General features: G+C 36.8%; 2 protein-coding genes and 1 non-coding gene across 3 annotated transcripts in view; 2 read left to right on the top strand and 1 right to left on the bottom strand.

Moving 5' to 3' along the window:
- Positions 1 to 27,622, top strand: part of LOC134839262 (uncharacterized) — a 354,799-nt gene that overhangs the window by 38,483 nt on the left and 288,694 nt on the right. The window lies entirely within an intron of this gene.
- Positions 3,054 to 27,622, top strand: part of LOC134838927 (valine--tRNA ligase-like) — a 35,021-nt gene continuing 10,452 nt past the window's right edge. Inside the window, exons 1-16 of the mRNA XM_063854255.1 lie at positions 3,054 to 3,319; positions 3,872 to 4,071; positions 4,602 to 4,744; positions 4,995 to 5,361; positions 5,830 to 5,962; positions 10,579 to 10,670; positions 17,197 to 17,433; positions 17,896 to 18,041; positions 19,001 to 19,220; positions 19,509 to 19,617; positions 20,495 to 20,691; positions 21,155 to 21,331; positions 22,043 to 22,273; positions 22,652 to 22,810; positions 25,159 to 25,395; positions 27,196 to 27,313. Of these exons, the coding sequence (XP_063710325.1) occupies positions 3,103 to 3,319; positions 3,872 to 4,071; positions 4,602 to 4,744; positions 4,995 to 5,361; positions 5,830 to 5,962; positions 10,579 to 10,670; positions 17,197 to 17,433; positions 17,896 to 18,041; positions 19,001 to 19,220; positions 19,509 to 19,617; positions 20,495 to 20,691; positions 21,155 to 21,331; positions 22,043 to 22,273; positions 22,652 to 22,810; positions 25,159 to 25,395; positions 27,196 to 27,313 (2,983 nt within the window). The 5' untranslated portion in view covers positions 3,054 to 3,102. The remainder of the gene's footprint in view (positions 3,320 to 3,871; positions 4,072 to 4,601; positions 4,745 to 4,994; positions 5,362 to 5,829; positions 5,963 to 10,578; positions 10,671 to 17,196; positions 17,434 to 17,895; positions 18,042 to 19,000; positions 19,221 to 19,508; positions 19,618 to 20,494; positions 20,692 to 21,154; positions 21,332 to 22,042; positions 22,274 to 22,651; positions 22,811 to 25,158; positions 25,396 to 27,195; positions 27,314 to 27,622) is intronic.
- On the bottom strand, positions 11,107 to 11,178 carry Trnap-cgg (transfer RNA proline (anticodon CGG)). Its single transcript has one exon. It is a non-coding gene; the product is annotated as a tRNA-Pro (tRNA).

Raw genomic sequence — 27,622 nt, 5'->3', positions numbered from 1 at the left:
ATAGCTTTTCATAAATCCTCTGCGCATCGCCGAAACTCAATTCAATTATTATATGGGCTTCGGTTGCTCAGGCGTGGCCGAAAACTCACTGATATAGAGCATTACGTGTCTACTCTCTGTTAGAAGTAGCAGTTTTTCCTGGTGCTTGTCACTTGTCAATTTTTAGTCCGGAATTTATTTGCATAAGTTCAGTTTGCTTAAAATCGTATCTTAGAAGTCTTTTCCAGTGTGTGTTCTTGATATTATCATATCATAATTCAGACTGGTCTGGTCACTGCATATCGGTACTTCTGATTTCACGAAGGATGCAAGATTTCTTATTTAGCTGACCGGATCAATTGAGCAACCCCCTCCCACCCCCGTAATGACCAATTGAGCTATCTCTCTCCACCCCCCATCCACAAGCAAAAAAGGTAAGACGCTACAAAAAGATGTCAGCCAAGGCAACTAGACGCAATCAATTGACCGACTGAACTCAGTTTATGAGTATCAAGAAAAATTTTCAAAAGAAAAAATCGAATTTTCCCAAATTTTTTGTTTGGGCGACCATTGCCTCTTCGAGGAAAGCAAGTTACCAGGGTTGGTGCTCTAGCCTCTTATATGAACGCCAAATTTTTTTTCTCCGCAGCACCTTAATAATGTGCGCAATAGCTTTATTCCATTTAAGTCCGAAAAAAGTAGCTTTATGTGCCTCAGTCTTTTTGATTCTTTTCCCACTCTGACTGTAATTTTTTGAGCTTTGATATTGTAATTTTTGGCACAATTCGTTGGAGAAGCTAGTTCATGATTTCATACCATTCAAACTTTTCAAGTGGTTATAAACATGTTTCAAGTACCAATTGAGCTATCCCCCCTCCTCCCACGCAAGAATGGGGGGGGGGAGATTTCTCAATTGATCGAGTTGACGTATGGAACTATAGTCCTTGTCTTGTAGAGAGGGCTTTATCGGCTTTGTTCACATTTTTTTGGAATGAAGTGTTTTCTCGAACTTGATTGTTGCGTTTTGTCTTGTTTCTTTTTACGCTTATCTTGGCAGTTTGTCTTTTGATTATAATAATTGCTTTTCAAACTCATTTACCAATTAGATGGAAATTTACTATTTCCAATAGCAAACGTAGAATTGGCACAAAAATGTAGCAATTTCAAAAATAATTTTTACTTTTCAGAATGACAACCGGAATCATAAAAATAGGAGGTAGCGAATACGTCTCGGACGAAGTTCCTGGGTTGGAATCTCACCTGGATCTGTTTTTGTTTTCAAACGGGAAATATTCTGTTTCAAATAAGATTGTCGGCCAATTATTTCTCTGCTTATCTTTTGTCGGCTTAGTTGCGACATCTTTGAATCGCTTTTTTTGAGGCGCGCATTATTTGCGAATTGTTGCTTCTAGTGTTTGATTCCCTCTTTTTGGATAATTGAAGAGCAAAAAGGTTTTTTCTAAACATTTTGATGGAGGTTTTTCAGCTTTGAGTTTTTCTAATAAAACTAAGACAAATCTAAATTAAGACAAATTTAAGAAAGTTTTTGTCAGATCAATTTTTTTTATAGTATTTTCAAAAAAAATTCAAACATTTTAGTTTTTTCTACAGCTCTTATCTCCATTTCTGGCGGCTAGATTGTCATGCTATGAATGTGTTGTTTTGCAGGTATGTTTTGTATCGCCTGTAGTTGTAAAGGTGCAGGTAATTCACTTGTGCAGGTGCAGGTGATAGTCATTCATTTTATATCACAAGTGGTGCGAAGCTCTGCTTCGCCTCTGTGGTTAAATTTGAAAGTTGTTTTCTTCCATTGACTTTTTTGAATATAGTTGCTTACAGTTGCTTTTTGAATATATATCTGCTCAATGTCCCCAGGCGTCAATAAAACAGTTTTTTTGAGTTTTAATCTAATTTCGAGCGATCAAAGCTAGAGAGTAGGTCTTCTAATAGTCTTATATTTTAAATTCTAAGTATTATAATTCAAGCTAACTCCTGAAAATGTAGTTTTCTTCCATTAAATTAGTATCGGAAGTTTTTTTTAGCGCCTTCTGAAAAAAAATCTTTTTAATTTAAAAAAATTTGATTTTTTGTTTTTTTTTTTGCTTATCATTTTATCTAATTTATTTCTACTATTGTATATGTTCAAGTTCTAGGCTTTCGTTCAAATCCTTTCATCACACCAGATCTAACCCTCCTACGCTGTAATTTTCGACTCCTTGCAGTACAGGCTTTGTATTTGCGGTATTTTTGCTCCAATTGAACTGCTACAACTATTCAGTATTTCAGTCAAAAAGATCAACTGGGTTTAATAAGCGAATGTTTTTCTTTCAACTTATTTGTTTTTCAGAAGCAGCAATGAGAGACAAGTGGAAGAAGAAGCGAGTGAGGAGACTGAAGAAGAAGAGGAGGAAGATGAGGGAGAGGTCAAAGTAGAGGTCAAGTTCAGGTCAGGGAGAGAGAGAGAGAGAGGAGAAGGACAGGGATGAGTTATCAACCTTGAGTTTCCTATTCCTTTTGGTTCAATTATCTCGATGTTCTTGTTGACAGTCGAAGACTGAAGTTTTATCACAGCAGCTAGTTGCACATCTTCATGTGATTGGTGGACTCCGCTTAGCTTGAACCAACTCTCTTGAAACTGGCCTCTATATGAATGAGCCTACAGATTTGAATCCTTGTAAATTGTGCCTTGAGTCTTCTGAAGATACGTTTTATTCAGTTTCAAATTAAAAGGTTTCACTCAATCAATTTTTATATTTTTAAATGCTTATTAAACAACGCATAGAAATTGAAACATTTAAAAATAGTTAATTCAGGTGCTTGATTTTAGCTAGGTTAATAATAAGAAATACAGGAGCAGATGTAGACCTCACCTTCCAAAAGCTACCCTTTCGGTTTTATTTTACTACGTCCATTTTCGCCCGAAACTTTTCTAAAGGCGCCATTACTTATAGAGCGCGCGCCGAAAAAAAAAGATTTTTTTTTGGTCAAATTCTTCCACATAGCGCCCTCATTTTTCGGCCTGTTTTCTCAACGAAAAGGACAAACACTTTTGAAAATGTTTTCTCTTCAGATAGGTTTGTGTTCTCTCCGGTTGACGAGAGTGAGAGTTAGTTGGAAATAAGAATGTCTGAGACCAGTGAAATGAAACCTGTAACAGCCAATGGTGCCTTTGAAGCCCAAGGCGATGGAACCACAAATGGGAACAAGGAAGGAGGAGGAAGGGGAGGGGTGGTTGAGAAGACAGAGAAGCAGCTGAAGAAGGAGGCGGAGAAGCAGGCCAAGCTGGAGAAGTTCAAAGCGAAGCAGCAGAAGAAAACCACCGCCGCCCAACCGGCACAAGGTTTGAAGAGATCTTCATATCACATGGTTGATTTCCTTCTTTCGTTCTCTGATTTTGCTCTAGCAGCAGCCGATAATTTTGTTCTGCGGTCAACACTGGTAACTGCTTGTCTTCGTAAATTTTAGACAACCAAGAGGGGATTGTTTGAAAGTCGATGTGTGAATGCTCAGTTTTATCATATGTTAGAATAATGAGAAACTATGCTTGTTACCTATGGGGGCTCTTTTCCAGTTTCCCAACCCCTCGTAAAAATACAAAACTAAGCTCAAAAATTGTTCACACCGCATTTTGCATGTAAGAAATGTAAAAATTTGTTTTATCTAAAACGTTTGAATGCAGTTTAAAACAAAAGTAATTTCAAATAGACATTCATAAATTGAGTTTCTGAAAAAAAATCAAAGGGGGAACTGAAAAGAGCCCATATGGGCAGACAAAGCGTCTGTCTATTTATTTTAAATACGTTCCGTATTTTATTTTAATATTCAGCCAAATGAATTTATTGATGATGCATTGTGTATCTGCATAAAAGAGGATCATATGGTGTTTATTAAGGCGACCAGGAGGCGCCGAAGAAGAAAAAGGAGAAAGAAAAGGAGGACAAGAAGACAGCAGTGACTGTGTATGACAAGGACACTCCGGCGGGGGAGTTCAAGGACCTCTCTCAGTTCCCGGACTCCTACAGTCCCAAATACGTGGAGGCAGCTTGGTACCCCTGGTGGGAGAAACAGGGCATGTTCACGCCAGAGTACAAGGTCACAGTCTATTCCATTTTATTATCAAAGTTTAACGAGGGCCAATTTTATTCTGCAGCGTATTTTTTTGTTATATACCGCGTGCTTTGGTGTATATAAAAATAAAACAAATGCAGCCTATGGAAAGGTCTCGTGGAATAATTTAAATTGTCTTACAAATAGCGATGTTCTTGTGTATTCATTTTAATGTTAGATGTTATTAGACTATTTAATTTTTTTTTGTTTTAGCAATGTACATAATCTATGATCTATTCATTTTTAATATATGATTTTCAAACAATAAAGAGTTTTTTTATATATAAAAAATTATCGTAGAAAAGAGACATGTATGATTTAGGATTTTGAGAGAAATTTCTAAAATGAAGACAGTGTATTTGTGTGTGGATCAAATACTGCATTTTGTGGGCGACAACAAGTACTCATGTTATTTAGACGCGTCGATACTCTTTAGTAAAGACAACATGGGGGTTATTTTAAGTATAGCCGAATCAAACGGTGACTTTTTATTATTTAATGTAGTGTTTGTTCAGGGAGGGAAGGAGGCGATGTACAGTGAGGAGAACAGGGCGGGGGAGAACACGTTCATGATTGTGATCCCCCCTCCCAATGTCACTGGCTCACTCCACATAGGACACGGACTCACCATATCAATCGAGGACACACTGGTCAGATGGCAAGTACTAACTAAATACTAACTTAAATTCCATAAATTATGGTGACCAAAAGTTAACCCTGCTTAGATTGCAGCCGCCTTTGGGGTACCGCACAAAAATTATGCATGGGGATCTAAATTTTTCACATCTCGCTTTAGCAGACTAGAATAAAGTACTGTCCGATCTCCCAGCCAAATAAAACGAGAATTGAAATGTTGGTGTATTTGAGGGAGATCGATATCTTTAGTAATTGACCAGTTTTGTGTCTAGGCACCGGATGTGTGGCCGAAGAACTCTGTGGGTGCCTGGATGTGACCACGCTGGCATCGCCACACAAGTAGTAGTAGAGAAGAAGCTGAAGCGAGAGCAGAACGTCAGCCGACACGACATCGGCCGAGAAGCATTCGTGGAAAATGTGTGGAAGTGGAAGGAGGAGAAGGGACACATCATCTATGACCAAATAAGGGCCATGGGCGCCTCCGTTGACTGGAACCGAACGGCGTTTACGATGGACGAGAAGCTTTGTAAGGCTGTGGTTGAGGCGTTTGTGAGACTGCACGAGGACAAGTTGATTTACAGAGACAACAGACTGGTCAATTGGTCCTGCACGCTCAAGAGTGCGATCAGTGAAATTGAGGTATGAGACTACCAGTATTTGCCTCCTCTGCAGTTCCTCGGCATTTTTTCAGCACCATTGTTATGGTGTTATCATCATGGGTTTGACGAAGTTTTAGATGAAGACAAAATTTATTTGTAATTTGGTAATTAAATAACTCGCCAATTTTCATGACATTTTACGAATAATAAAACACCAGTGGGGGAAACGCCAACAGAGCCGATTATTCCAGTAATTGATTAAAAGTTGTGTATCAGGTACTTAAATAATCGCATGCATACTTTGTGTGGTGGCTAGTAATTAGAAGATGTACAGTCATATATAAATTCGCAATCGTGAGGTTCACGATGATCAGTGTTTATTACTTGCAAGTTTGTGATATTGGAGATAAGTTTTAAGAAAACTAATTGCGATAATGGTCTGTGTTATCTAATGAGTTTTCTACGGTCATCAAGTAGACATTAAAAAAAAGAGAGCGTTTTGTTTTAGGTTGATAAGAAAGAGTTAGCTGGGCGGACACTACTACCGGTGCCTGGATACAAGGACAAAGTGGAGTTCGGAGTACTCGCCTCCTTTGCATACCCAGTAGTCTCTGATTCCGAATCAGACTCAGCTACGGACAGTGAGTGCAAACCATTCATCTCAACATATTAAAAAACGCTCTCATTGTATAATTAACCGGCAGGACAGTGGTTTGACCTAGCTCGGCTTTAACCTTCTGAAATTACTTAGGTAGCTCTAAGCGAACTTGTTTTTTGGCTCTTAAGGTTTGTCTAAGAGTTAGAACTAGGCAAAGTCTTAAAATGCTCTATTAATAATAGAAAATGCATTCATACATATTAATGCTTTTATGAAAGCCCGTAGGTATATGTGCGTTTTTTGAGTTTAATTCAAGTTCATTTGATGTAAAGCTAAATTTACTCTCCAATTACAAAAGAGGAAATCGCGCGAAAAAATGGCTATGTTTTTTAAATTCAGTACCTTTCCTTTGTCAAAAGAAAGGCAAACTCCACTATCTAACAGCAAAAGTGCAAAGGCATGGTAGCCACGGTATCATGGCGGTCAGTGCCAAATCAGTGCGAAGCGTGATCTGTCAGTGCCATATCAGTGCCAGCAAATGAATATCAGTGCCAGTTCTATTTTTTCATCGCGCTTCTTTACTGAATCGTTCAAAATCAAAAATCGGAGCAGGCTCACATAGTATAATATTTTCAGGTTACTTCAGGTTGTATGAGAAGAAGAAATTGGTTGGGCCAAAAAAGTTGAGTAAAAAAATTGGGGCAATGAAAAAAGTTGAGTCACAAAGTCAAAAAAAACTGTTCTAGTTTTGAAAAAATGTGATTGCCTGGCGTTTATTTTCATCAGTGCGAGTATCAGTACCGTCAGTGAGTGCGATTTCTCCCTCACTGTGGCCACCCTGAAAGGTCACGAAAAATGTGATCGACTTCTAATTTCTCAATTGTTTCAAATTTTCGGATTTCCAAGCCGAGTAAAATATTCATCTATTGATTCAGTTTTCTCACCTTAGGATAATTTTTTCAAAAAAATGTCAATCATAGTTTATTTTTGAAATTCGAAAGATGAAGTTCTTTTCAAACAAACAAGTCAGCTTTTTTTCTGTTTTCTTGCGTACATGGACTCTTTTGCAACTGCCTGTTGGCTGCGTTCATTAAATTTTATCCATGGGTGCAAAATCAATCATTTTGGTTGTTGAGCTGTGCATGGACAACCTCTGTTGTGCCTCTAATTGAGCGATGCGCATTCAACGGCAGCATTTTGGCTATTTTTCTGGGATGGGTTGTTTTTTTTATTATTCAAGTAACAAATAATGATCTTCGTTTGCCTTTATCGAATAACCTTGCGACCATTGATTACATTTTGTATTTTGTTTAGCAAAAGGACATTTGAAACATTTAAGTGTTTTTAACAAAAAAAAAATTTCCAAAACAAGAAAATTTTGTTTTGGACCTGGCTAGATTTTCTCAACTCCAAAAAACTGCTGAGAATATCGTAACCATGCGTTCAGAACTGATCCTCGTTGTTTGAAAGAAATTGGTAGACTTTCCCGTGGCTTTTAAACTAGTGATAGCAAGTATTTTAAAAACGGGTTTTTATCAGCGGTAGTTCGTTCTTGTCAGTTGTTAGTTGTTCTGGCTAAGCTGTAGTTACTTGTCTCATAATTCGTACATCTAACTTATAATTAAATGAGTTATAAGTCAATCACATAATTTATAACAAGGATGGTTGGTTATTGTGCAAGTAGCACATAATGTTCCGACCAAAGCCTGAAAATTTTTTTTCAAATTATTGTCGTTTTTTTTCTCGGCGTGGTGTGCTAAAATGAGCTGATCAAAAAATAGGGATTAGGTATATTCGACAGACATAATTAAATAAGCAAGTAGAAAAATTACTAGAAAATTTTTGTGCCGTTTTTTGAATTTTTGAAAATTTTAGTTTCAAAAAGGCACTCTAATACTGAAAGTAAACTACCATCAATCAAGTATAACTAAGTTTACTGTTTAAATTTAGCTATTGCAAACTTTTATGCAAATAAAATAAGCCTGCTCGCTCGCTCTATTCGCTCGAAATGTGACGAAAAATCAAAAATTTCAAACCGGCTTGTTCTCGACACTGAGAAATTTTTTTTATTTGGTTCGAATCATGACTGTAAGGGCTTTCATATGATATATCTTTCAATCCAGTCAGATAATTTTTTGTGGTACCTGATTTTGCGTGAAAAACAAAAAATCTAAAACAGATCCGAATACAAAGTTCCTCCACGCTTTCAATAATCGGAACAATAAGCGAGTATCTCGAAATGAAATCAAAGCGCTATTTAGTCTGACATCCTCTTTTTTCTCGGTCCAACGGCGTTTACTGAGGATTTATTAGCTCAGTTACGGCTTCATTACATTTGCGAGCGTTTGTGTCTTAGTATGAACCTTCGTTTTTTTTCCAACTCGTAAATTGTTTGGTGGCATTTTTTGCTATAATGACGATCTGATTTGGAAATTTCATAGCATCTGTTCTCTGCTTTATTTGAGGCTAGTGTTTGTGATTAATTAAGCGTGAGTGGTTAGTGCGTAAGACTCATATACTCAAGGTCGCCGTAGGTCGCAGAGGCTTATTTTTTCCATATCGAGGCTTATTTCTATTTTTTTTTAATTGCACTTCACAGAGCTGGTTTTTTGTGTTCTCGGTAATTTTTGTTCCAATTGCAAGTTTGAAATTTGTGGTTAATTTCGGTTGAGTTGATTTCGTCTGATTCTGTCGGCTAGCTTGCCATGCTGTGCTTGGTAATACATCGAAACTCTTTGTCCGATTGTTCTATTTGCAGATTCAAGATAAGCAGTGAGCTCCGTGTCCATAAGACTCTTTTGCGTTTTTATCTTAGTTTTTACAGCTAAATTCTGTTTTATCAATTTCGTCAACCTAGTACTGACCTAAAGACCTCATTTTTTTTGAAGAAAAGTTACTTTTGTGTAACTGAGTTTTTGATTCTGAAAATGGAACACCTATGTTTGGTTTATGCGAAAAGAAAGACGCTGTTGTTCCGACTGATGAAAATGAGCAGGAACTTTGTATTCAGGTGTGTATTAGATTTTTTTTCCACGCAAAGTCATGTAGAACAAATAATCATCGGAATGGGATTGAGTTTTGGTCTACTTTCGAGCGAATAAAGTGAGCGAGCAGGCTTAGTTTGTTTTCCACGCAATAGCATTTACAACAAATAGTCATCGGAATGGTAGGAGTGGTGTATCATATTGAAGCCTTTTCAGCACTGATTCGAACGACATTAAAAAAACTTTAAAATAATGTCGCAGTGTCTAAAAAAACTGGCTGAACATTTTTGCGCTTCAGCTCAGTTTTGAGCGAGCAGGCTTTCTGTAGAAGGATAAGCCGTGAATTTTTACTTTTACCCAGTTCTAAATTTTTTAGTGCCGTCTTAGGAATTTTGTTCGATTTTTTTGTTTTTCTTGTCAATTGTTGACAAACTGTGACCGTCGAAGATGCCTAAGTTCCAGGCGATTATCGTCAGATCATTTGTCACAGCACGGACAAAAAACGACACTTCTGTGAAACAATTTTTTCCTAAAAAATTTGATCGGAACGTTGCGTGTTACTTGCACAGTAACCGGCTTTCAGTGTTTTTTTGTACTTAGCTTGCTCGTCTCTTTTCTGCGGGCCGAATATCCATTTGAAAAAAAAATGTGAACGGGTACGAGATGATAGTTGGGTTCTTAGTAAAAGCAAGTATGAAAGATAGATCCAGCCCTCTATGAAAATCTCCACAACGCAAGAAAGCAACTACTATTGTTTACTGCTTTCACCCTTTTGCAAAAGGGGAGGAACTTCGGTACAAGGTACAAAATTTGTAGATGCGTAACTGTTCAATTTTTTCCTAATAAGGGGGCAAATTCGTTACAAGGTACCATAGAGGGGAAAGACTTAAAATTATTGGCGCTAGTATGATAGTTGGGGCCCTGAAAAAAGCAAGTATGAAAGACTTTTAAACCAACTATCATGCTTTTACTGCAAGATCCCTGCAAAGGCTATTTCCGAAGAATTTAAGCGTAACAAGATTTCTTCGGGGACTCATCTATATTTTAGGACCCAACTATCATGCTTGTACCGTACTTGGACCAAGGCAACAATCTCCCCCCTAAACTGATATAGGGGAGAGAGATTTCACTTGGTTAAAAGAATTAGGTTTCAGCTAATCAGGTTTGAGCATAGTACATGCAGGCCTTACGGTTTGAATTTGCCATTTAATTTCGGGGGAGACTGCTCACTTGGTCTTTTAGGGGGAGATTGGGATCTTGTTAACTATCCCCCCTATGGTTTTTTGTAACGAATCCACCTTGGAAAGAATCGAACAGTTAAGCGTATACGAATTTTGTACCTTTTAACTACCCCCCCCCCATGCTTACAAAAAGGTACAAAATTCGGGTAGTTAAAAGGTACAAATACATGCAGGCCTTACGGTTTGAATTTGCCATTTAATTTCGGGGGAGACTGCTCACTTGGTCTTTTAGGGGGAGATTGGGATCTTGTTAACTATCCCCCCTATGGTTTTTTGTAACGAATCCACCCTGGAAAGAATCGAACAGTTAAGCGTATACGAATTTTGTACCTTTTAACTACCCCCCCCCCCCCAATGGGGGGGGATAGTTAACAAGATCCGATCCAGAGATTGTTCACATGAGCCCCGAACTTTGATTTGTTGGTGAATTTCAGGCGGCGAGTCAATCATTGTGTCGACCACTCGTATCGAGACTATGCTCGCTGATTCGGCTGTCGCAGTACACCCCGATGACGAGCGATACAAGGTAAGAAACGACACAGAACAGAAGATCGAATCGAACGAAAACGTAATAAAAAGCACTGAAAGTTCTCCTTTTTTCGACTTTTTCCATTAAAAATTTTAAAAATGAGCGCCATTTAAATACATCCAATTAAAGATATGACAATACAGTTACAATTGAGGGGTCCCAAGAAACTGGGAGGGGGAGTAGAAAAGAGCTATAAGATCAAATAAACGGTTTCGGGTCGGTTAGATTAGCTCTTTGAAGCTCAGAAAATTATGGTTTTATAATAAATAATGATTACGATTACAGTAATTCGTTATTGTTATTAGTCAGATGTATGTGGGCTGTGGGACCACACAATCGCACCTCTGTAATGTGTCATTCAATTTGCCAGTACGTCACAAAGAGTAAATATATGTATAAAAAAAGTCAAATTATATTTTGAGAAAAATCTGCTGGGGACAGCGGGGAATCGAACCCCGGACCTCACGCACCCGAAGCGTGAATCATACCACTAGACCACTGTCCCACGATTTGGACAGATTATCGTTATAATATAAACCATGCAATATGTGTGCACTGACTTCTAGCAGAGTCTTTATCACAGCACTCCGAATTATCCGCTCAAAACGAATGAAGAACATATGTAAACTAAACCCGTTTTTCTTAAATATGCGATCAACATGAAATGGTTCGAATTGGCAATTGGATGTCCCCCACGGGTGCCGGACATCAAGCCGACGGGACTTCAAGCCGAATTGTAAAATTAGGGACTTCAAGCCGAATAATTCCTTATAAAGTCGTGAAATATGAACAATTTGATAACTTTTTTGAAGAATTTCTGAATTTCATGATCTTTCTTCACTAGTTATTGGCGTTTGCAAATAATTTAAGCTTCCAAATGATGTTCCGGAAAGTTGAAAAGTAAAACATGGTTGAAGGCATTTTTCATGTTTATAATTTATGCATTTCAAAAACCGGCTGATGTTATTAACGGATGCGAATCACAAGTGGCATTGTCATGAATAACGCTTATTATGGACTAAACTTGTCAAAATTTCAGAAAAGCAACATTTTGCAGATGATAAAATAGCGTTTTGGGTGCTTGTAAAGTTTTCATTTCGGCTTGAAGTCCCTTCGGCTTGAAGTCCCGTCGGCTTGTTGTCCTAGACCCGTACCCCCCCCCCCCCCCAAAGCATCAATTTTATGGTGTGACGAGGCTTTTACAGGGTAATTATTAAGACTAATATGCCTGCCATAACCTAATAAGTCTACATGCCTGCTAGGTACTACTATGATAGAGTGGTCCCTCCGACGGGACTTCAAGCCGAAATTAAAACTTTACAAGCACCCCAAAACGCTATTTAATCATCTGCAAAATGTTGCTTTTCTAAAATTTTGGCAAGTTTAGTCCATAATAAGCGTTATTCATGACAATGCCACTTGTGATTCGCATCCGTTAATAACATCAGCCGGTTTTTGAAATGCATAAATTATAAACATGAAAAATGACTTCAACCATGTTTTACTTTTCGGAACATCATTTGGAGGCTTAAATTATATGCAAGCGCCAATAAATAGTGAAGAAAGATCATGAAATTCAGAAATTCTTCAAAAAAGTTTTCAAATTGCTCATATTTCACGACATTATAAGGAATTATTCGACTTGAAGTCCCTAATTTTACAATTCGGCTTGAAGTACCGTCGGCTTAATGTCCGGCACCCATAATAGACAGGTCCCGCATGCATTTCGCATTTTATACAGTGCTGATTTAAATTAACCGGACAAAACGCGTTAAACTTGAAATTTAAAACCCGTTTTTCTCAAATTGGGTTTAGTTTAGGTGAAAACTTATGAAGACAAAACTTGCTTAAAATTTTAGCAGAATTATTATGGTGTAATTTGTTTTGCGAAAATCGGGCCCGAAATTTTACCCCAAAAATGGGTCATTTTGGCTTTTCTTAGTTAATCAAAAATTACACCGAAAATACCCTGTCGAAATCAGTCGAATTATATCAAAGTGAGCCCCTTACGTAGCCCAACAAACTTCAAGAAGGGTATAATCTCCCAAATATTGTATAAGTTAATTTATTTTTGTTTGATAGACAAAAAAGGTCGTTTTTACTATATAAAATACCCACTTTTTATTTAAAAACAATTTTTAAACAATTTGCTTTTTTTGGAGAAAAAACCCTGTATCTTCAAAAGCTTCATTATGATTTATTATTCGTTACCATCTGGACAGTTTTTTAGAGCACCCAATATTGCCTACAAAATACACGAATTTTTCCATCTCACTTCGTAAAGTGTTCGCAACTATTAATTTGAAGGTTCACGACCACTGGCGGGCGCAAGATTTTTGGCTCTTTTCCAATCCCCCTCTTCAAATTCAATTTTGAAAAGCTTATTTAACCTTGTCATAAAGCAATGAAATTTGGTGTGGTGAACAAATCGACAACTGTGAACAGATTTGTTATTCATACTTTACAGCGTAACATCACGCAATTTGCCGTAATAACACGTAAAACAAACATGAAACTCGGTATTTTGAAGGGGGAACTGTAAAAGAGCCTGCGTGTCAATTTTTGTAACCCCAATCGAACAATGCGAAGTAAAATTTGTTGGCAAAAAAGCAGTAGAAGTTTTGGCTCTTTTGCCTTCCCCCCACCTCACATAAGCATTGATTTCATGGTGTAACGAGTGGTTTTACAAGGCTGAGTATGAAGACCAAATAAGAGCCGTTAATTTTTGTGCTTCTGAAATGTTAGTAAACAGGGTTAGAATTTATTTGCTTGTGGTTTCTCAAAAATTGCGGGACCCGTCTTTCATACTTGCTTTTTTCAGGGACCCAATTAATCATAGTTGTACCGGAAAAGTCCTGGAATTTCACCAGAAATAATATGATGTAATTTGGTTTGGACCTAGATGGGTCCCTGAAGATTTTTTGGATCAAGTTTAACATCCCCCCTCCCCCCAAATAGACCAGGTTAAGATCCTCCACCCAGGGGTGTAAAAAATAAATAACAATACTATTGTCGGTCGAAAATAAATAATTTTTTTTTTCGAACTTCGAAAATAATTAAAATAATTGCAATTATTTTAAAGTATTTTCTTTCGAGCAAAAAAAAAATTGTTTCAAGAATAATTTTAGTTCATGAAAAACTTAGTGACATAAGTTTGTTTATCAATTGAACATCCCATAGTTCTTTATTTGCGAACAAAAAAATCTGGCTTTCGAGGTTAACAGGGTCAAGCTTCTTTCTGTAGTCGTTGAAAACCAGCTTAGCCCTGGTGAATAGCCGTTCGCAAACATAGGAAGTCCCTCGTATCTACTATAGCTGAAAACACTATTTTTGACGCTTTGCTGCTAGAATTGATTCTGCGTACTCGGCAGAACTTTCAATTGTTCTTTGACCGCTCTGACCAACTGTCTTGAAAACCATCAAAGCTTCATTCTCGTTTTCGCTCAGCGTGATACCTTGGATTGCTTTCACAATACCAATTCCGAATGACGGATTCTGTGTTACCGACATAATGTTCCAGACCTGAGTGCTGATCCATGACATCTTCGAACAAAGTATGCACGTCAAACAGGTTGATAGACGTTTCTTGTAGTTTCTTCGTTATCCATTCTACTTTAGTGAGTTCGGCAAACAGGCTTTTTGTTTCCAAGTTTTCTGCTGCTGTTTAGTCCAAAGTTTTCGGAAGTATTTCCGTTATAACTTTTTCAACTTCTTTCGTCGCAAGCTGTAAGTATTTCATAAAGGTAGGGCGGCATATAGGATTGAGTCTTGAATACTCTCTATTGAGAGGGTCTTCCACAAATGAGAAGCTGCTACCTTTCATAACAACCCAATTTAGTAACGCTAGTTAGCAGTGGCACCAAATAAAATAATTTTCCGACCAAAGTAAATATATTGTATTTTGAGAGCTGTGAAATAAATATATTTATTGAAAATAATATAAAAAATAAGTTATTTCTTTACATCCCTGCCTCCACCCCAGCGTTGAATTTAAATTAAATTTGATATGCGCTGCATGTAAAATGCTCGATTTTTGTAAATGTAAGATTTTTTGTGCGTAAAGTATTCGGAAACAGTGTGAGCATTTGTTTACTTGAGTGTTTTTGAAGTTTTATCGAAAAGCGCGCGGAAACCATCGTCGTATTTGCGCTTTCAGGGAGACAACTTGCGTTTTCAGGAAAGAGCCCAGATTTGAACCGAAGCATGGCTGCTGCCTAATCATAATGATAACTGGCTGGTCGTACATTCTGTTTGTTGCTTGTCCCGCTCCCCCCCCCCCCCCCAAATCTCCCTCTGGGATTCGACCACCTCACCAACCAAAGGAGCCACCCTTTGGCATTTTTTATGACATCCATTTACGTCAAAAAACCCTAAAATTTTCTGAAGGCGCCTTTGGCGCTAATATATAGTAATTTTTGAAGGGGAGCGCGCGCCGATAAAATGCAATTTTTTGATCCAAATTTTACAAATAGTGCCTAAACATGCCTTTTTTGGCCTGTTTTTTCAATTTTTTGCCTGCGGCGCAGAAAATTTGTTCAGAGCGGGGGCTCTATAGTGATTTAGGAGAGCTCAGAAAATAAATTTGTCGACCTAAAAAAAGGTCGAAAAAAAACATTTTTTGAAAATCCGTCCCCTCCCCCCCCCCCCTCTCAAGAAAATTCTAGATCCGCCCCTGATTTCTAGAATTTCTTGAAAAAATGTACCATGAAAAAATAGACTAAGTAGTTGAAAATTCAATACATAAATGCAGGGAACAAAACACTGATTGGATTGGTTAATACAATGCGTTCACTATATTTCTAGCAAGGCCAATTTTGAGCAGATGTGAAGGTGGTCGTTTTTTTTCCTGGAGCTGTTTTCTGGTCTAGATAAACTGTAGTTTATTTGAAAAAAAATTAAATAGTGTACCAAATAATCTATTTTTGGCTGATTTCTAAGTCGACCTAAAGTTGTGAACGAAACATTTTGAGATAATGGTGAAATTGATTGGCTAAATCTAGCTAATCAGGATGAAGTAAAACAGTTTCAGTTCAAGATGTTGAAATATTGATTTTTGGGCGGAATAAGTAAAAGACCCGCAGGTTTTTTTTTCAAATTTCACTCCTACTCTGCAAATATTTATTTCCATGAATCTTAAGCAGGCTATTATAGAGACGCAGCATGCTAGTATACAGACGTGGAGCAATAAGCAGAATGGTCTAAAAGCAGAGCAAGTCTAAGAACAGAAAAACAGACAATTATTTAATTATACGGGCTAATCGATGAAAACAATTATTGGAATCGTCGATATTACCGAGAATATTAATAAGTGATAAATTAATTGAGTAATTTTTTTTTTTTTAAATTTTGATCAAAATACTTAATTTATGCAAAATCTATTCGTTTCTGGTAAAATTGACAGTTCTAATACTTGTTTTCCCAATTATGAAAGCTAATTTTTTTCTGTCTTTCTGCTCTTGGGTTCGTTCTGCTTGTAGGCCATTTTGCTTTTTGCTCCGCTTCCTGATAATAGCATACTTAAGTTTTATGAAAAAGAACATTTGACCGTCGGGTCCCTGGAAAAAGCAGCTATGAGCGATCGGCCAGAGTCAGAGTTTCGCGTAAACTTTATAAACGTATGGAAGCAAATGCACGCCACGCCAATTCCGAAAATTTTGAGGCCCATTTTTTGAGGACTACGTTTTAGGGAACCAGGTATCACAATATAGATCGACCGAAATATTTTGTATGGTCCTTCCAAATAAATACGGGACTGGGGGTGAGATCCGATAATATAATGGGAGAAAGCACAATTTTAATTCCGATGTCAAGCAAGACTGTTCGTATCAGAAAAAAAACCCTGATTCATCCGACTGCCCCTTAGGTATATGATTTATTTTTTCATTTTGAATTATGCTAACTTTGCCAATTTTGGATAGAAAATGCCCAACATATTTACGTTCGATTAATGTGTAAGTGGCGATTTAATCCGGCCCAAAATTTGTTGCAAAATGAAGTGAGAAAAACTATTTTGTCCTATTATTACATAACAAGAAGCTACTCAGACCATTTTTTTCTACATTCAGGACAACAACAGCTTTCAGTTTATATTAAATGTTCCGTCACAAATGAGTATATAAAAACAAATGGGTATTTGAAGTGTCGAAATTGTCAGAAGAAAATATCAAATCGAGCACAAAAATTCCGTTACTTTCTTCTAAAGTTGAGACAACAAGGGATTGATCACTTCCTTATATTAAATGGCAAGTTGGTGCAGTAAGACAGTTTTGCTCGAAATTTGACTAAAAAGCAGAAAACCGAGTTTTCTCGACACTGAAAAAAACTTGGTGATTTTTGTCGTTCGAATCACCACTGAAGGTACTTGGATATAATATTTTGCTCGACTCATTCTGAGGATATTTTATGGTACCTGATTTTGCGTTGAAAAAATTCTGTAAAAAAGCAACCGAGTTCTTCACCAGTCTCATAATAAATTAATTATAGAGCAACTAATTATAGAGTATGTAATGATTGATTATTTCAGTCAATGCACGGGAAGTTTGTGCGCCACCCGATCCGAGGGGACAAAATGCCGATCATAGTGGACGACTTCGTGGACATGTCGTTCGGGACAGGTGCGGTGAAGATCACGCCGGCGCACGACCACAACGACTTCACAGTTGGGAGGAAGCACAAACTGCCCTTCTTCCAGATGATGGACGAGGAGGGCAACATCAGTCTTGTGGATGAGAACGAACGACAGATACAGTGCAAGTATAATGTAAGTGGATTTAGTGACCCTCATTTTTCGATGAACCGTGCAGACATCTGAAAACAAAAATTGTTGAAAACATCCGACAAACAGCATTGAAAGGCCAAAGATCAGACGTTTTCATATTTTTACGTAATTATGTTAATTTGGATGTTTGACATATTGGATGTTAACATCCTTTTTCTGTCTCTCTACTACAGAGTAAAATTCCTGGAAATGATTTGGTCTGAATTTAATAAAGATAAAAAAACTCTAGATTCTGCCTCTGAAAAAATAAAGGTGATAAAAACACATCTTTTAAGAAAAAAAACTGCGACAGAAATTGAAGTGTTTTTAGATTTCGGTGTCCCTGCATTTCCAGTTAAATGGAAAATCAAGAAAACAATTTGCGTATCTTCCGTTGAATTAACTATATAGCTCTTGTCAATGGAAGTTTGATGAAGTTTGTGGAACATTCATCGTTTCTTTCAGGGTATGAAGCGCTTTGTTGCTCGCAAAGTGATCGCCAAAGACCTCGAGGCACTGGGATTGTTCAAGGGAGTCTCAGACAATCCGATGGTGGTGCCAGTTTGTTCACGATCCAAGGATATTGTGGAACCTCTTTTAAAACCACAGTGGTACGTTTTCATTGTAAGAGAGTGTTGCAAAAGTTGGAACAGACAAAATTAATTAATGACCTATTTCAGATGAAAACTGCTGGCAAATCTATTTTTTCAAACACAAAGTATGTCTGAAAGTTGCTGAAAAATTAAAATTTTCGTTTTAAATTGGTTTAAAGTAAGGAAATTGCTCTTTTTCAAATTAATTCGGTCTGTTCCATGTTTTAGCTACTTTTTATATAGCCGTGAAGTGGAAACCTTATAGTCTCAATCATTATGTTTGTTTTGCAAGTCTTTTATTGCAATTCCATATTATGGGAAGCTGCAGAATCATAAATGTACAAAAATAATCATTTGTTTTTTCAGTTTTTTGGAATTCATTCACATTTTTAAAACTTAGTTTCACCTAAAAACTTAGTTTCACTCCAGAAAATTAGTTATTTTAAAGAATAATGAATTTTTAAGAGTAATGAACGTAATTTTTTTTGTTTTTTTTCAGGAAAGTCTTGAAATTTGCTTACGCTCAATTTTGATTTTTCGCTGTTTGACTTGTGGTTTTTTAAGTGCTTTTCTATTGTTAAAAGGAAGGCAAAATCCACTATCGAGCTGCAAAATAGCAAAGTTCACGAAAAACGTGATCGACTTCTAATTTCGAAAATGGAAATTAATTATCAGATTTCCCAGCGAATAAAAGTTATACCTATTGCTGCAGTTTTCTCGAATTGGGATAATTTTAGCAAAAAAGTATCCATCATAAATTGTTCTACAAATTCAAAAAGCTTCAAGACCATCTATTTTTTCTTCGAAATTCAAAAGTTGAAGATTTTTGAAAAAACAAGTCGGTTTTTTGTTTTCAGTTTCCTTGCGTTCATTACTCTATTCGAACTTTCAGTTGACTATGTTTTTAGATCAATCTTGGCAATAAATATTTCAGAAACTCGAAAAAAAATTCTGAAAAATTCGTTTTCTCTATTTAGGTACGTGGATTGTGACCAGATGGCCAAAGATGCGATCAAAGCTGTGGAAGATGGTGCTATCAAACTGTATCCTGCAGCCTCCACTAAGCAGTGGAACTCGTGGCTGGAGAGAATCAGACCCTGGTGTATTTCGAGACAGCTCTGGTGGGGCCATCAAATTCCCGCCTATTATGTTAGCTTTGTGGATCCGGCCAAGATGCCGCAGTCGTTGGATAAACACGTAAGTCCACATAATTGATGAATTAGCCGGACTTTGTCTGTTAAAAGTCCATATTTAATAAAAAGTAACTCAATTTTAACGAAAAAAAGTTCTTGTTCAATTTCATTTTATGCGAATTAAAGTTGATTCTAGAATCGTTTTTTTTTTAAATTTCTTTAAAAAAAATTGTATTACATCAAAATTTGCGAATTTATTTTGTTACTAAATAGTAATTACGCAATCCTTTCACTTTCAAAATGTTTAGTGTTCTGTCCATGATTGTTTTATTTTCTATAATTCATAACTTAGGCCAAAGATGACCCAGAGAGATGGATCAGTGCTCGGTCGAAAGAGCGAGCAGTCGAGAAGGCTTGTAAGAAATTTGGAGTCGAAGCATCCGAGATCGAACTGAGACAAGGTAACAAAGTATAGTACCAAATAGCTAGTTTGCAGCTTAATTTTATTCGTCTGGGAGCCTAAAAATGTCTAAAAATCTTTTTTGTCTTACCAATTCGCTCCCGTCACGCGAGTCTTACAAAAGGCGCCAAATGAATGGCCATGAAACTATTTCTCTTTTCGCTATACAACATTTTTTAATCTAGTATTATCATTATGTTCCCTCGTGTTTGTGTTTAAGTGCTAATGAACGAAGATGAAAGATTCTTGAAACTGAAAGAGCGCTAATGTGATATCATACATTATTACCTTGAAATTCGAAAGTTGAAGCTCAAAACTGTTAATTTGAATTTCAGAACCGTCTGTTGATTGGGTTTTTTATTTCCTAGACGTGGGATTTGTATTAATAAAGAAAGAAAAAAAGCGAAAGAATTTTCTCTGATTTCATTTAACCACTGCATCCAGGGGCGGATCTAGGATTTTCTCGAGGGGGGCGGATTTTCAAAAATTTCGAAATTTTCGCAGGCAAAATTTTGAAAAACAGGCCAAAAGATTGTTTTTAGGCACTTTTTAGAAAATTTTGACCAAAAAAATGCGTTTTTTTTTGGCGCGCGCTCCCCCCTTAAAGTATGTATATATTGGCGCCTTTAGAAAAATTTTATGTTCCGTCACCAAATATGGATATCTCAAAATAGTACAAAGGGGGGACCCTTTGGGTCGGCAGGGGGTCGAATCCCTGAGGGTGGAGAGGCGTCCGCCCCCCCCCCCCCTCCTAAATCCGCCCCTGACTGCATCTATATTTATCACAAACACAACAAACATACAACTTAATGTTATGACTGGATTACCATATGGTTATACGACTCTAAGGAAGCATTAATTAGTTTTTTTTCTTCCAGATGAGGACGTGCTGGACACGTGGTTTTCCTCCGGTCTCTTTCCCTTCTCAGTGTTGGGCTGGCCGGATGAGAGTGAGGAGTTGAGGAGGTTCTACCCTGGCGCTCTGCTGGAGACTGGCAATGACATCATGTTCTTCTGGGTGGCCAGGATGGTGTTCATGGGACAGAAACTCATGGGAGATGTACCCTTCAAAGAGGTACACTGTCTACTTTTGCGCCACACTCCAGCGTCTGTTTTTTTCTGAAGCGAAGATTTTTTGCGGTCAAGAGTCCTAGTTTTGTTTCAAATAGACAACTTAATCAAACCATGAAAATATGTGTAAACACTGCTCTGTGCTGTAGAAAAGTGACAGAGGTACACTATAACCTGGTTGCGACGAGGTACATTTAATCATCAAATACAAAAAGAGCTCTAAAACTGATTGCCATGATGCTACTTTTTACACAGTTGGCTTGCAATCAAATCTCGAATAATTTTTGGATGACCCTCAATGATTTTGATCCTGGAAACTTTTTAACGTGTATTCATTACCATTGAGACAGCAAAGTATTGGAATTTTGATTATAAAACGTAATAAATAACAAATATTTCAGTTCAGTTGATTAGGATGTTCTAGTTAATTGGCTTTGAGTAGTAGCTGGAAACCTGTTGTTATTCAGGTGTTCTTCCACGCTCTTGTGAGGGACGCGCATGGAAGGAAGATCAGCAAGTCATTTGGCAATGTGGTGGATCCTCTGGATGTCATCAGTGGCATAAGTCTGGCTCAGCTGCAGCAACAGTTGAAACTGAACAGCAACCTGGACTCCAGTGAGCTGAAAAGAGCCGAAGAGGGACAGGTCTGTCGCCTTTTCCACTTCACCTTTTTTTAAAAGAGCCACAATATTAAATTGAAGAATTCATTCAAAAAAGTGAAGGTTTATTTATCGTGCTCAGAGTTTTGGTTGGTTCATGGATTTCCGAAAATTGCTGCTGAAATGCTACTGGGAATTTAACTCATTAGATTGGTCAAAAGTTTTCGTTTTCTGGCAATTTTTATTTTGTTAACTTTGTAACTTTTCCAACTGTTCATTCTAAAACGTGATTTCGCCTATAATAATCTGGTTCCTGCGAATCGCAGAGGAGCTATCAGTAGGACTTAACAGTCCTGTCAAGGATAGTCCATTTAAATTATCTCCCCAAATTTCAGACCAAGCTGTGTTATTCTGATACTGTGTTATTTTATTCAGCGAAGCTGTTTTTTTGCGACTCCAGACTATGTTTTGTCAACTCGTACCTTTGGGGTTACGACTATAGAAGGCTAAGTATAAATTAAAAAAATGTCTGGCATACCTTAGTTGAATATCGCTTGGTGAGTCCACTTGCGATCGAGGTTTTGGCTCTTCTTCCTTTTCCTCCCCGCTAAGTTGGATATGATAAAATTTGGCAAATTTTATCATATTCAACTGAGCGGGGAGGAAAAGGAAAATGAGCTAAAACGTCGACCGTAAGTTAACTCACTATTTACAACTCAATTATGTTGGCATGATGTTTCTGTTTTGTTCTAACAGAGAAAAGACTTCCCGAATGGGATCCCCGAGTGTGGCACAGATGCTCTGCGGTTCGCCCTGTGTGCCTACACTGCACAAGGCAGAGATGTGAACCTGGACGTGTTGAGAGTGCAAGGCTACAGGTTCTTCTGCAACAAAATATGGAATGCGACTAAGTTGGCCGTGGAGCTACTCAAGGACACGGATGGGCTCATGTTCAAACCACCTCCCACTTTTGAATCCCTTGTCGAGGCAAGTCGATCAATTTTTTGATCAATGCAACGAAGTTCAAGACATGAATTTTACGTTTTTCGTTTTTTTTTTTGCCAAATGGAAGATATGTTGGCCTATTTGGTTTGCATCCAATAAAATTAACCAAAAGGTTAGTCAGGTCTTAATTAAAGGGATAAGGGGTCTAAATTAAACAGCGTTTCATCTGATCTTAGTCTCTTGGAAAAAGTTATTAGATTGACCAAAATGTTTTGCATATCTTAGGGGTGAAAAGGAGTGAATAGAGTTTCTACGAATATTAACCAAGCTGTTTAGCAAGTCTTGAGTGAAAAGGGTTACAGTTGACCTTTCTCTAGTGAGCATGACTAAATGAGTAGTTTTGTTTGTGTCTGTTTGTAGTTGGCGTTGTGTGGTGGTGATGGACTGACTGAGTGGATCGTGAGCAGACTGTGCTTTGCAGTTGAGCAGTGCAATCTGGGTCTGTCCACCTACATGTTCCCCACAGCCACCACTGGAGCATACCAGTTCTTCCTCTACGAACTCTGCGACAAGTACTTGGTAAGCATCTTTCACACCCCAGCTATACATTGCAATCTCCTTGTAGTATAAAACTAAACCATCTTTCAAGAGTCGATGAACGTCTCGAATATATATTTGAAAGTCGAACGTTTTTTTTTCTTCTAAAACAAGTCAAATTGTTTTCCCTTTCCTTGCGTTCATTACGCAAGCAAAGCTTGTGTTATAGTATGAACTCTTTTTTTTCGACCGAAGTCGCATTTATTGCTGCGACGCAAATATTGTCGCGACAAAATGTGTTCATTTTGATCAATAACCTGCTGTTAAGTACAGCCAATGCTAAGGATATTAACACAGATAATTACAAATAGCACTTTGGCTTTAAGGTATCATGGATCTGTAGCGTAGAGGTAGGGAAGGGGATCCGCAACATAAAAAGAGGGTTCGAACCTGCGCAGGGTCGGATGTTTTTAATGAACTTTTTCGTGTTCTAGCTAAAATATGTCCGCTCTATAAATTGATGCATGTCAGTGGGTAAATTTCTTTTTTGACTCGTACTGCTAATGCGTCATAATTGGCATTTGTCACTTAAGAATTTTGTAGACTCAAAGTTTTACTCTTCAGTTTTTCCCAGTAGCTTAATCGGTCATCAGTAGCGTTTTTTTTCGCAGTACCGTTATCGGTGTAACTTCGCCTGTGTTTAATTTTTTAATTGTCTTTTGGCTATGCCTATTGGATTTGGGATCTATTCTTATGGAAGAAACACCGAAACGCTGATTTTTCAAATAATAATCATACAAACATAAGTATAAATTTAGTGAATTAGGCATAAACGAATCCAATGGTCTTAAAAAATAATCTGAAAAAATTGCGAAAATCTTATTTGCATTTTAAGGGTGTTTTTTTGCCAGAGAACACCTAAATGAAGCTTCCAAAACAAGTTTGTTAGACTAAATTTCTAATTTTGACATGTAATAAACGTTACAGGATCGTTACAGGAAAGTATACGAAAAATCAAACATTGCAAAACCGGTTTTTCATTACACCAAGAAGTGTTTTTTGAAATTTTTTCATGTTGGAATCATGACTAGAAGGGTTTTAATATGATATATCACTCGACCCTGTCGGATGGTTATTTGTGGTACCTGATTTTAGGTGGAAAACAAAAAAATTAAAACACGCGAATACAAACTTCCTCCCCATTATAATGGTCGGAACACAAAAAAAAAGTAAAATATACCCGAATACAAAATTCCTCCCCTTTTTCAAATGGTCGTAACAACAATTAGAACCCACAGAACAACCTTCTAAACAAATGCGTTTTCCACTGGTCTCTTTTTTAACCTTACCTTCGGCCTTAGCATTCTACAGCCTACGAAAATATCAGTGGGGAGATTGTTTGACTTATTTGTTTTGATTTTTTTATTTTCTCAAAAACTAAGCTCACAAATTTGAGACTAGGGGTTCAATCGAAAGAAAATTCATTGCGGCTACGCCCTAATTTGGGTAGAAAGAAAGCTCCTTTTCCTGAAAAAGGGCTTTTTGACTGTTCTATATAATTATATGCCAAATCTGAGATAAGTGCTTCTGAGATAAGTGCTCCTTTTTTTAAGAGTACTGAACGTATTTTTCGCGGTTTGAATTTTTCTAAGTTCACTTTATTTCCTGTGTTAAAAAGAAGGCAGACTCCACTACCAAACAGCAAAAATGTTAAATCACGAAAAACGTGATCGACTTCGATTTTCGAAAATGGAATTTAATTATCAGATTTCCTAGCGAAATAAAAGTTTTACCTATTGATTCAACTTTTTCAAGTTGGGAATTTTATCAAAAAATCACCAATCATAAATTGTTTTTGGAATTCATAGAGCTTTAAGGGCATATATTTTTGCTTTAAAATTCGAAACGCGAAGTTTTTTCAAAATTCAAGTCAATTTTTTTCTCTTTCTTAGCGTTCATTGTTGTCTTTTCCAACTGTCAGAAATGGCTATGTGATTGGTAGCTAGTATCAGTAAATTTTCTAGCGATCGTGGAGCAGATGTGAGAGAGTGAGACTAGCAATCTCCATGTCGGAGGTTCGATTCCGGCACATTAAAAATTTCATTTTTGAAGGCGTATTTAATAACTTCTTTCCTCGTTTCACCTTGTTTTTGCCTTTATAAAGCTACGTTTCCCGTTGTCTCGCTGGTGTTTAGAATTCGCAGCGGAGTAAAAAAAAATCTTTACATTAACAGTTAACGGTTTTTTGATAACACGTGTTAATGAATGTGATCAATCTAAAAGGATTTTGGAAATTACAAGAGCTTCAATGCGATTTGTTTTCTATTAAAGCTCAAAAATTGAAAGATTTGTATTTCGGCTGACTTAAATGTACTGCTTGGATGTTTCAGGAACACGTTAAGCCTATTTTAAGATCAAGTTCAGACTCCAGCTCTGAAAGTGAGAGCAAAACAGCGACCAGTTGCAGAGCAGCTCTCTATTTGTGTTTGGACACATCATTGAAACTTCTGGCTCCTTTCATGCCTTTTATCACAGAGGAGCTGTGGCAGCGGCTTCCTAAAATGTCATCACCAGGGGAGACGCCGCCTGCCAGCATCCATGTTTCAAATTACCCACAAAAAGCACAGGTTTGTGTCCTCAACCCTTAGCGATTTTTTTAAATCGTGAACGACTTCTAGTTTCAAAAATGGAATTTAGTTTTCGCATTTCCCAGAGGAATAAAAATTTTACTATTGATCCAGTTTTCTTAAATATGGTTAATTTTATCAAAAGAGTGTCAATCATAAATTGATCGCAAAATTCAAAGAGTTTCAAGGGCACATTCTTTCTTTGAAAATGGAAAATTGAAGTTTTACAAAAAAAAAGTCAGTCCTTTCGGTTTCCTTGCCGTTTCTGCAGAGTTTTCTTGTTAATTACACCGCAGATGATCTGACTTCACCCGCTTGATCAAAGCGCCTATTCTTTGCTGCCTGATATCTAAGATAAATATGCGTGAAATTAAATTTATGCGAGATGCCATTGCTATGTGGTAAAGGGAAGTGAGTGAATTCTGGTCCGGAGGTGCGGGTTCGACGCCCGTAGTCTTATTTTTTCTTGCATTCTTTGTCGTTATTAGGTCTCTTTTTTTCTGTTTTTTGTTTGGGTTTACGAAGTGAATCATTACCTCTGTGTTGTTAATCTCAGAATACATTTACCCGCTTTATCGAAACTGAGAAAACCAGATGCCTGAAATGACCAAAGAGTGGGATTGATTTTTGCTAAAGATTCATTTTTTCTATTGCACAGCACTGATTGATGCTTCGCAATGGCTTTCATTTATTAAGTGTCAATGATTGAAATGAATAAACTTAATAAGGTCGTGTATTTTTTCGTTTTTGGGAAAAAGTTTAAAATTTGTTCACGCTCAATTTTTCATTTCAGCTTTTTCCTCTTTTTTTTTGCTATTTTTTGCCAATGGAAGGTAAAATTTGCTCCACGATAACAAAAAGCAATTGGTGATCAAACGTCTTTTAGTTTCAAAAGTGGACTTTAATTTAAAGATTTCCCGGCTGAAAAAATTGACCTATTTATTTAGTTTTTTTTTCGAATTGGTAAGTTTCTGTCAAAATAAGGTCAAACATCGAAATTCGTAAAATTTATGTACTTTTAGGTGATATATTTCATGACCGTGTGAAGACGTATTGAAGTACATTTATATTGGTCGATTTATTTTTGTTTTGTTTTGTGGGAAAAGCTAAAATTTGTGCATGCTAAATTTTGATTCTTAGCATTCTGATTTTGCTTCCTGTTTTCATTTGATTCAATTTGCTCATTTCACTTGCGAGAAAGCAAATGATATAAAAAAATAACAGAAATTTTTGTCATAAAAATCATAAAATGTTCTTGAATTTCAAAGAGTTAAACATGATATGATTTTTCTGAACCTCAAATGTTCATATGTTTTTTCTGAACCTCATTTTTAATCTATTGATCCTTTTTTCTCAAATTTAGCTATAAAGAGGCAAGTAATGTAGTTCAGATTCTTGTCCAGGTCGTTATGATTTTTTTAGTTTTTTTTTTGTAGGAAAAGTCTATAAATTTGTTCAGGCCCAAATTTACTTTTCGTTTGACTTTTGATTTCTTTTCAAGTTCAGTTCATTTCTTTTGTTAAAAGGAAGGCAAACTCCACTATCGAACAGCAAAAGGGCAATGAAAAACGGAATAAAAATTAACCTATTGATCCAGTTTTTATCAAATTGGCTTAATTTTAACAAATATTGTGTCAATCATAAATTGCTGCTGAAATTCAAAGAGCCTTGAGGCCACATACTTTTTTCTTTGAGATTTGAAAGTTGAAGTTTTTTTTCAACTTGTTAATTTATTTTTGTTTCCTTGCGTTCATTGGCTCTCCTTTCCAACTATGTGTTGGCTATGTTTGTTGATTTAAGTTTGAGTGGTTGCGTAAATTGGACTGTGAGGAGGCAGAGGAGAACGCTTTCAGCATCATCCGTCAGATCAGAGGAACAAGAGCAAATTACGAAGTGCAGAAACAACTCAAGCTCGACGGTATGTTTTACATAATCCAAAAACTGCAAACATTATTTCTCTAGTTAGAAAATTAGCATTAGACTGTCAGCGAGTCTTAGAAATTCTGAAATAGTTATATTAATCTCGAATAAATGTTACGAATCCGTAAAGAATGGCATATTAATTTTAGAATGAGTTGAAAATATAAGCAAGCAGGATACAATCTAGGGTTTACTCGATAAAGAGGGTGGATGATTTTGAAAATATATATACATACATACATACATACATACATATATACATACATATATACATACATACATACATACATACATACATACATACATA

Source organism: Symsagittifera roscoffensis, chromosome 2, assembly GCF_963678635.1.
Source record: "Symsagittifera roscoffensis chromosome 2, txSymRosc1.1, whole genome shotgun sequence".
NCBI classification, from domain to species: Eukaryota; Metazoa; Xenacoelomorpha; order Acoela; family Convolutidae; genus Symsagittifera; species Symsagittifera roscoffensis.
The sequence above is the reverse complement of the archived record's forward strand: the minus strand, read 5'-3'. Positions and strand labels throughout refer to the sequence as shown.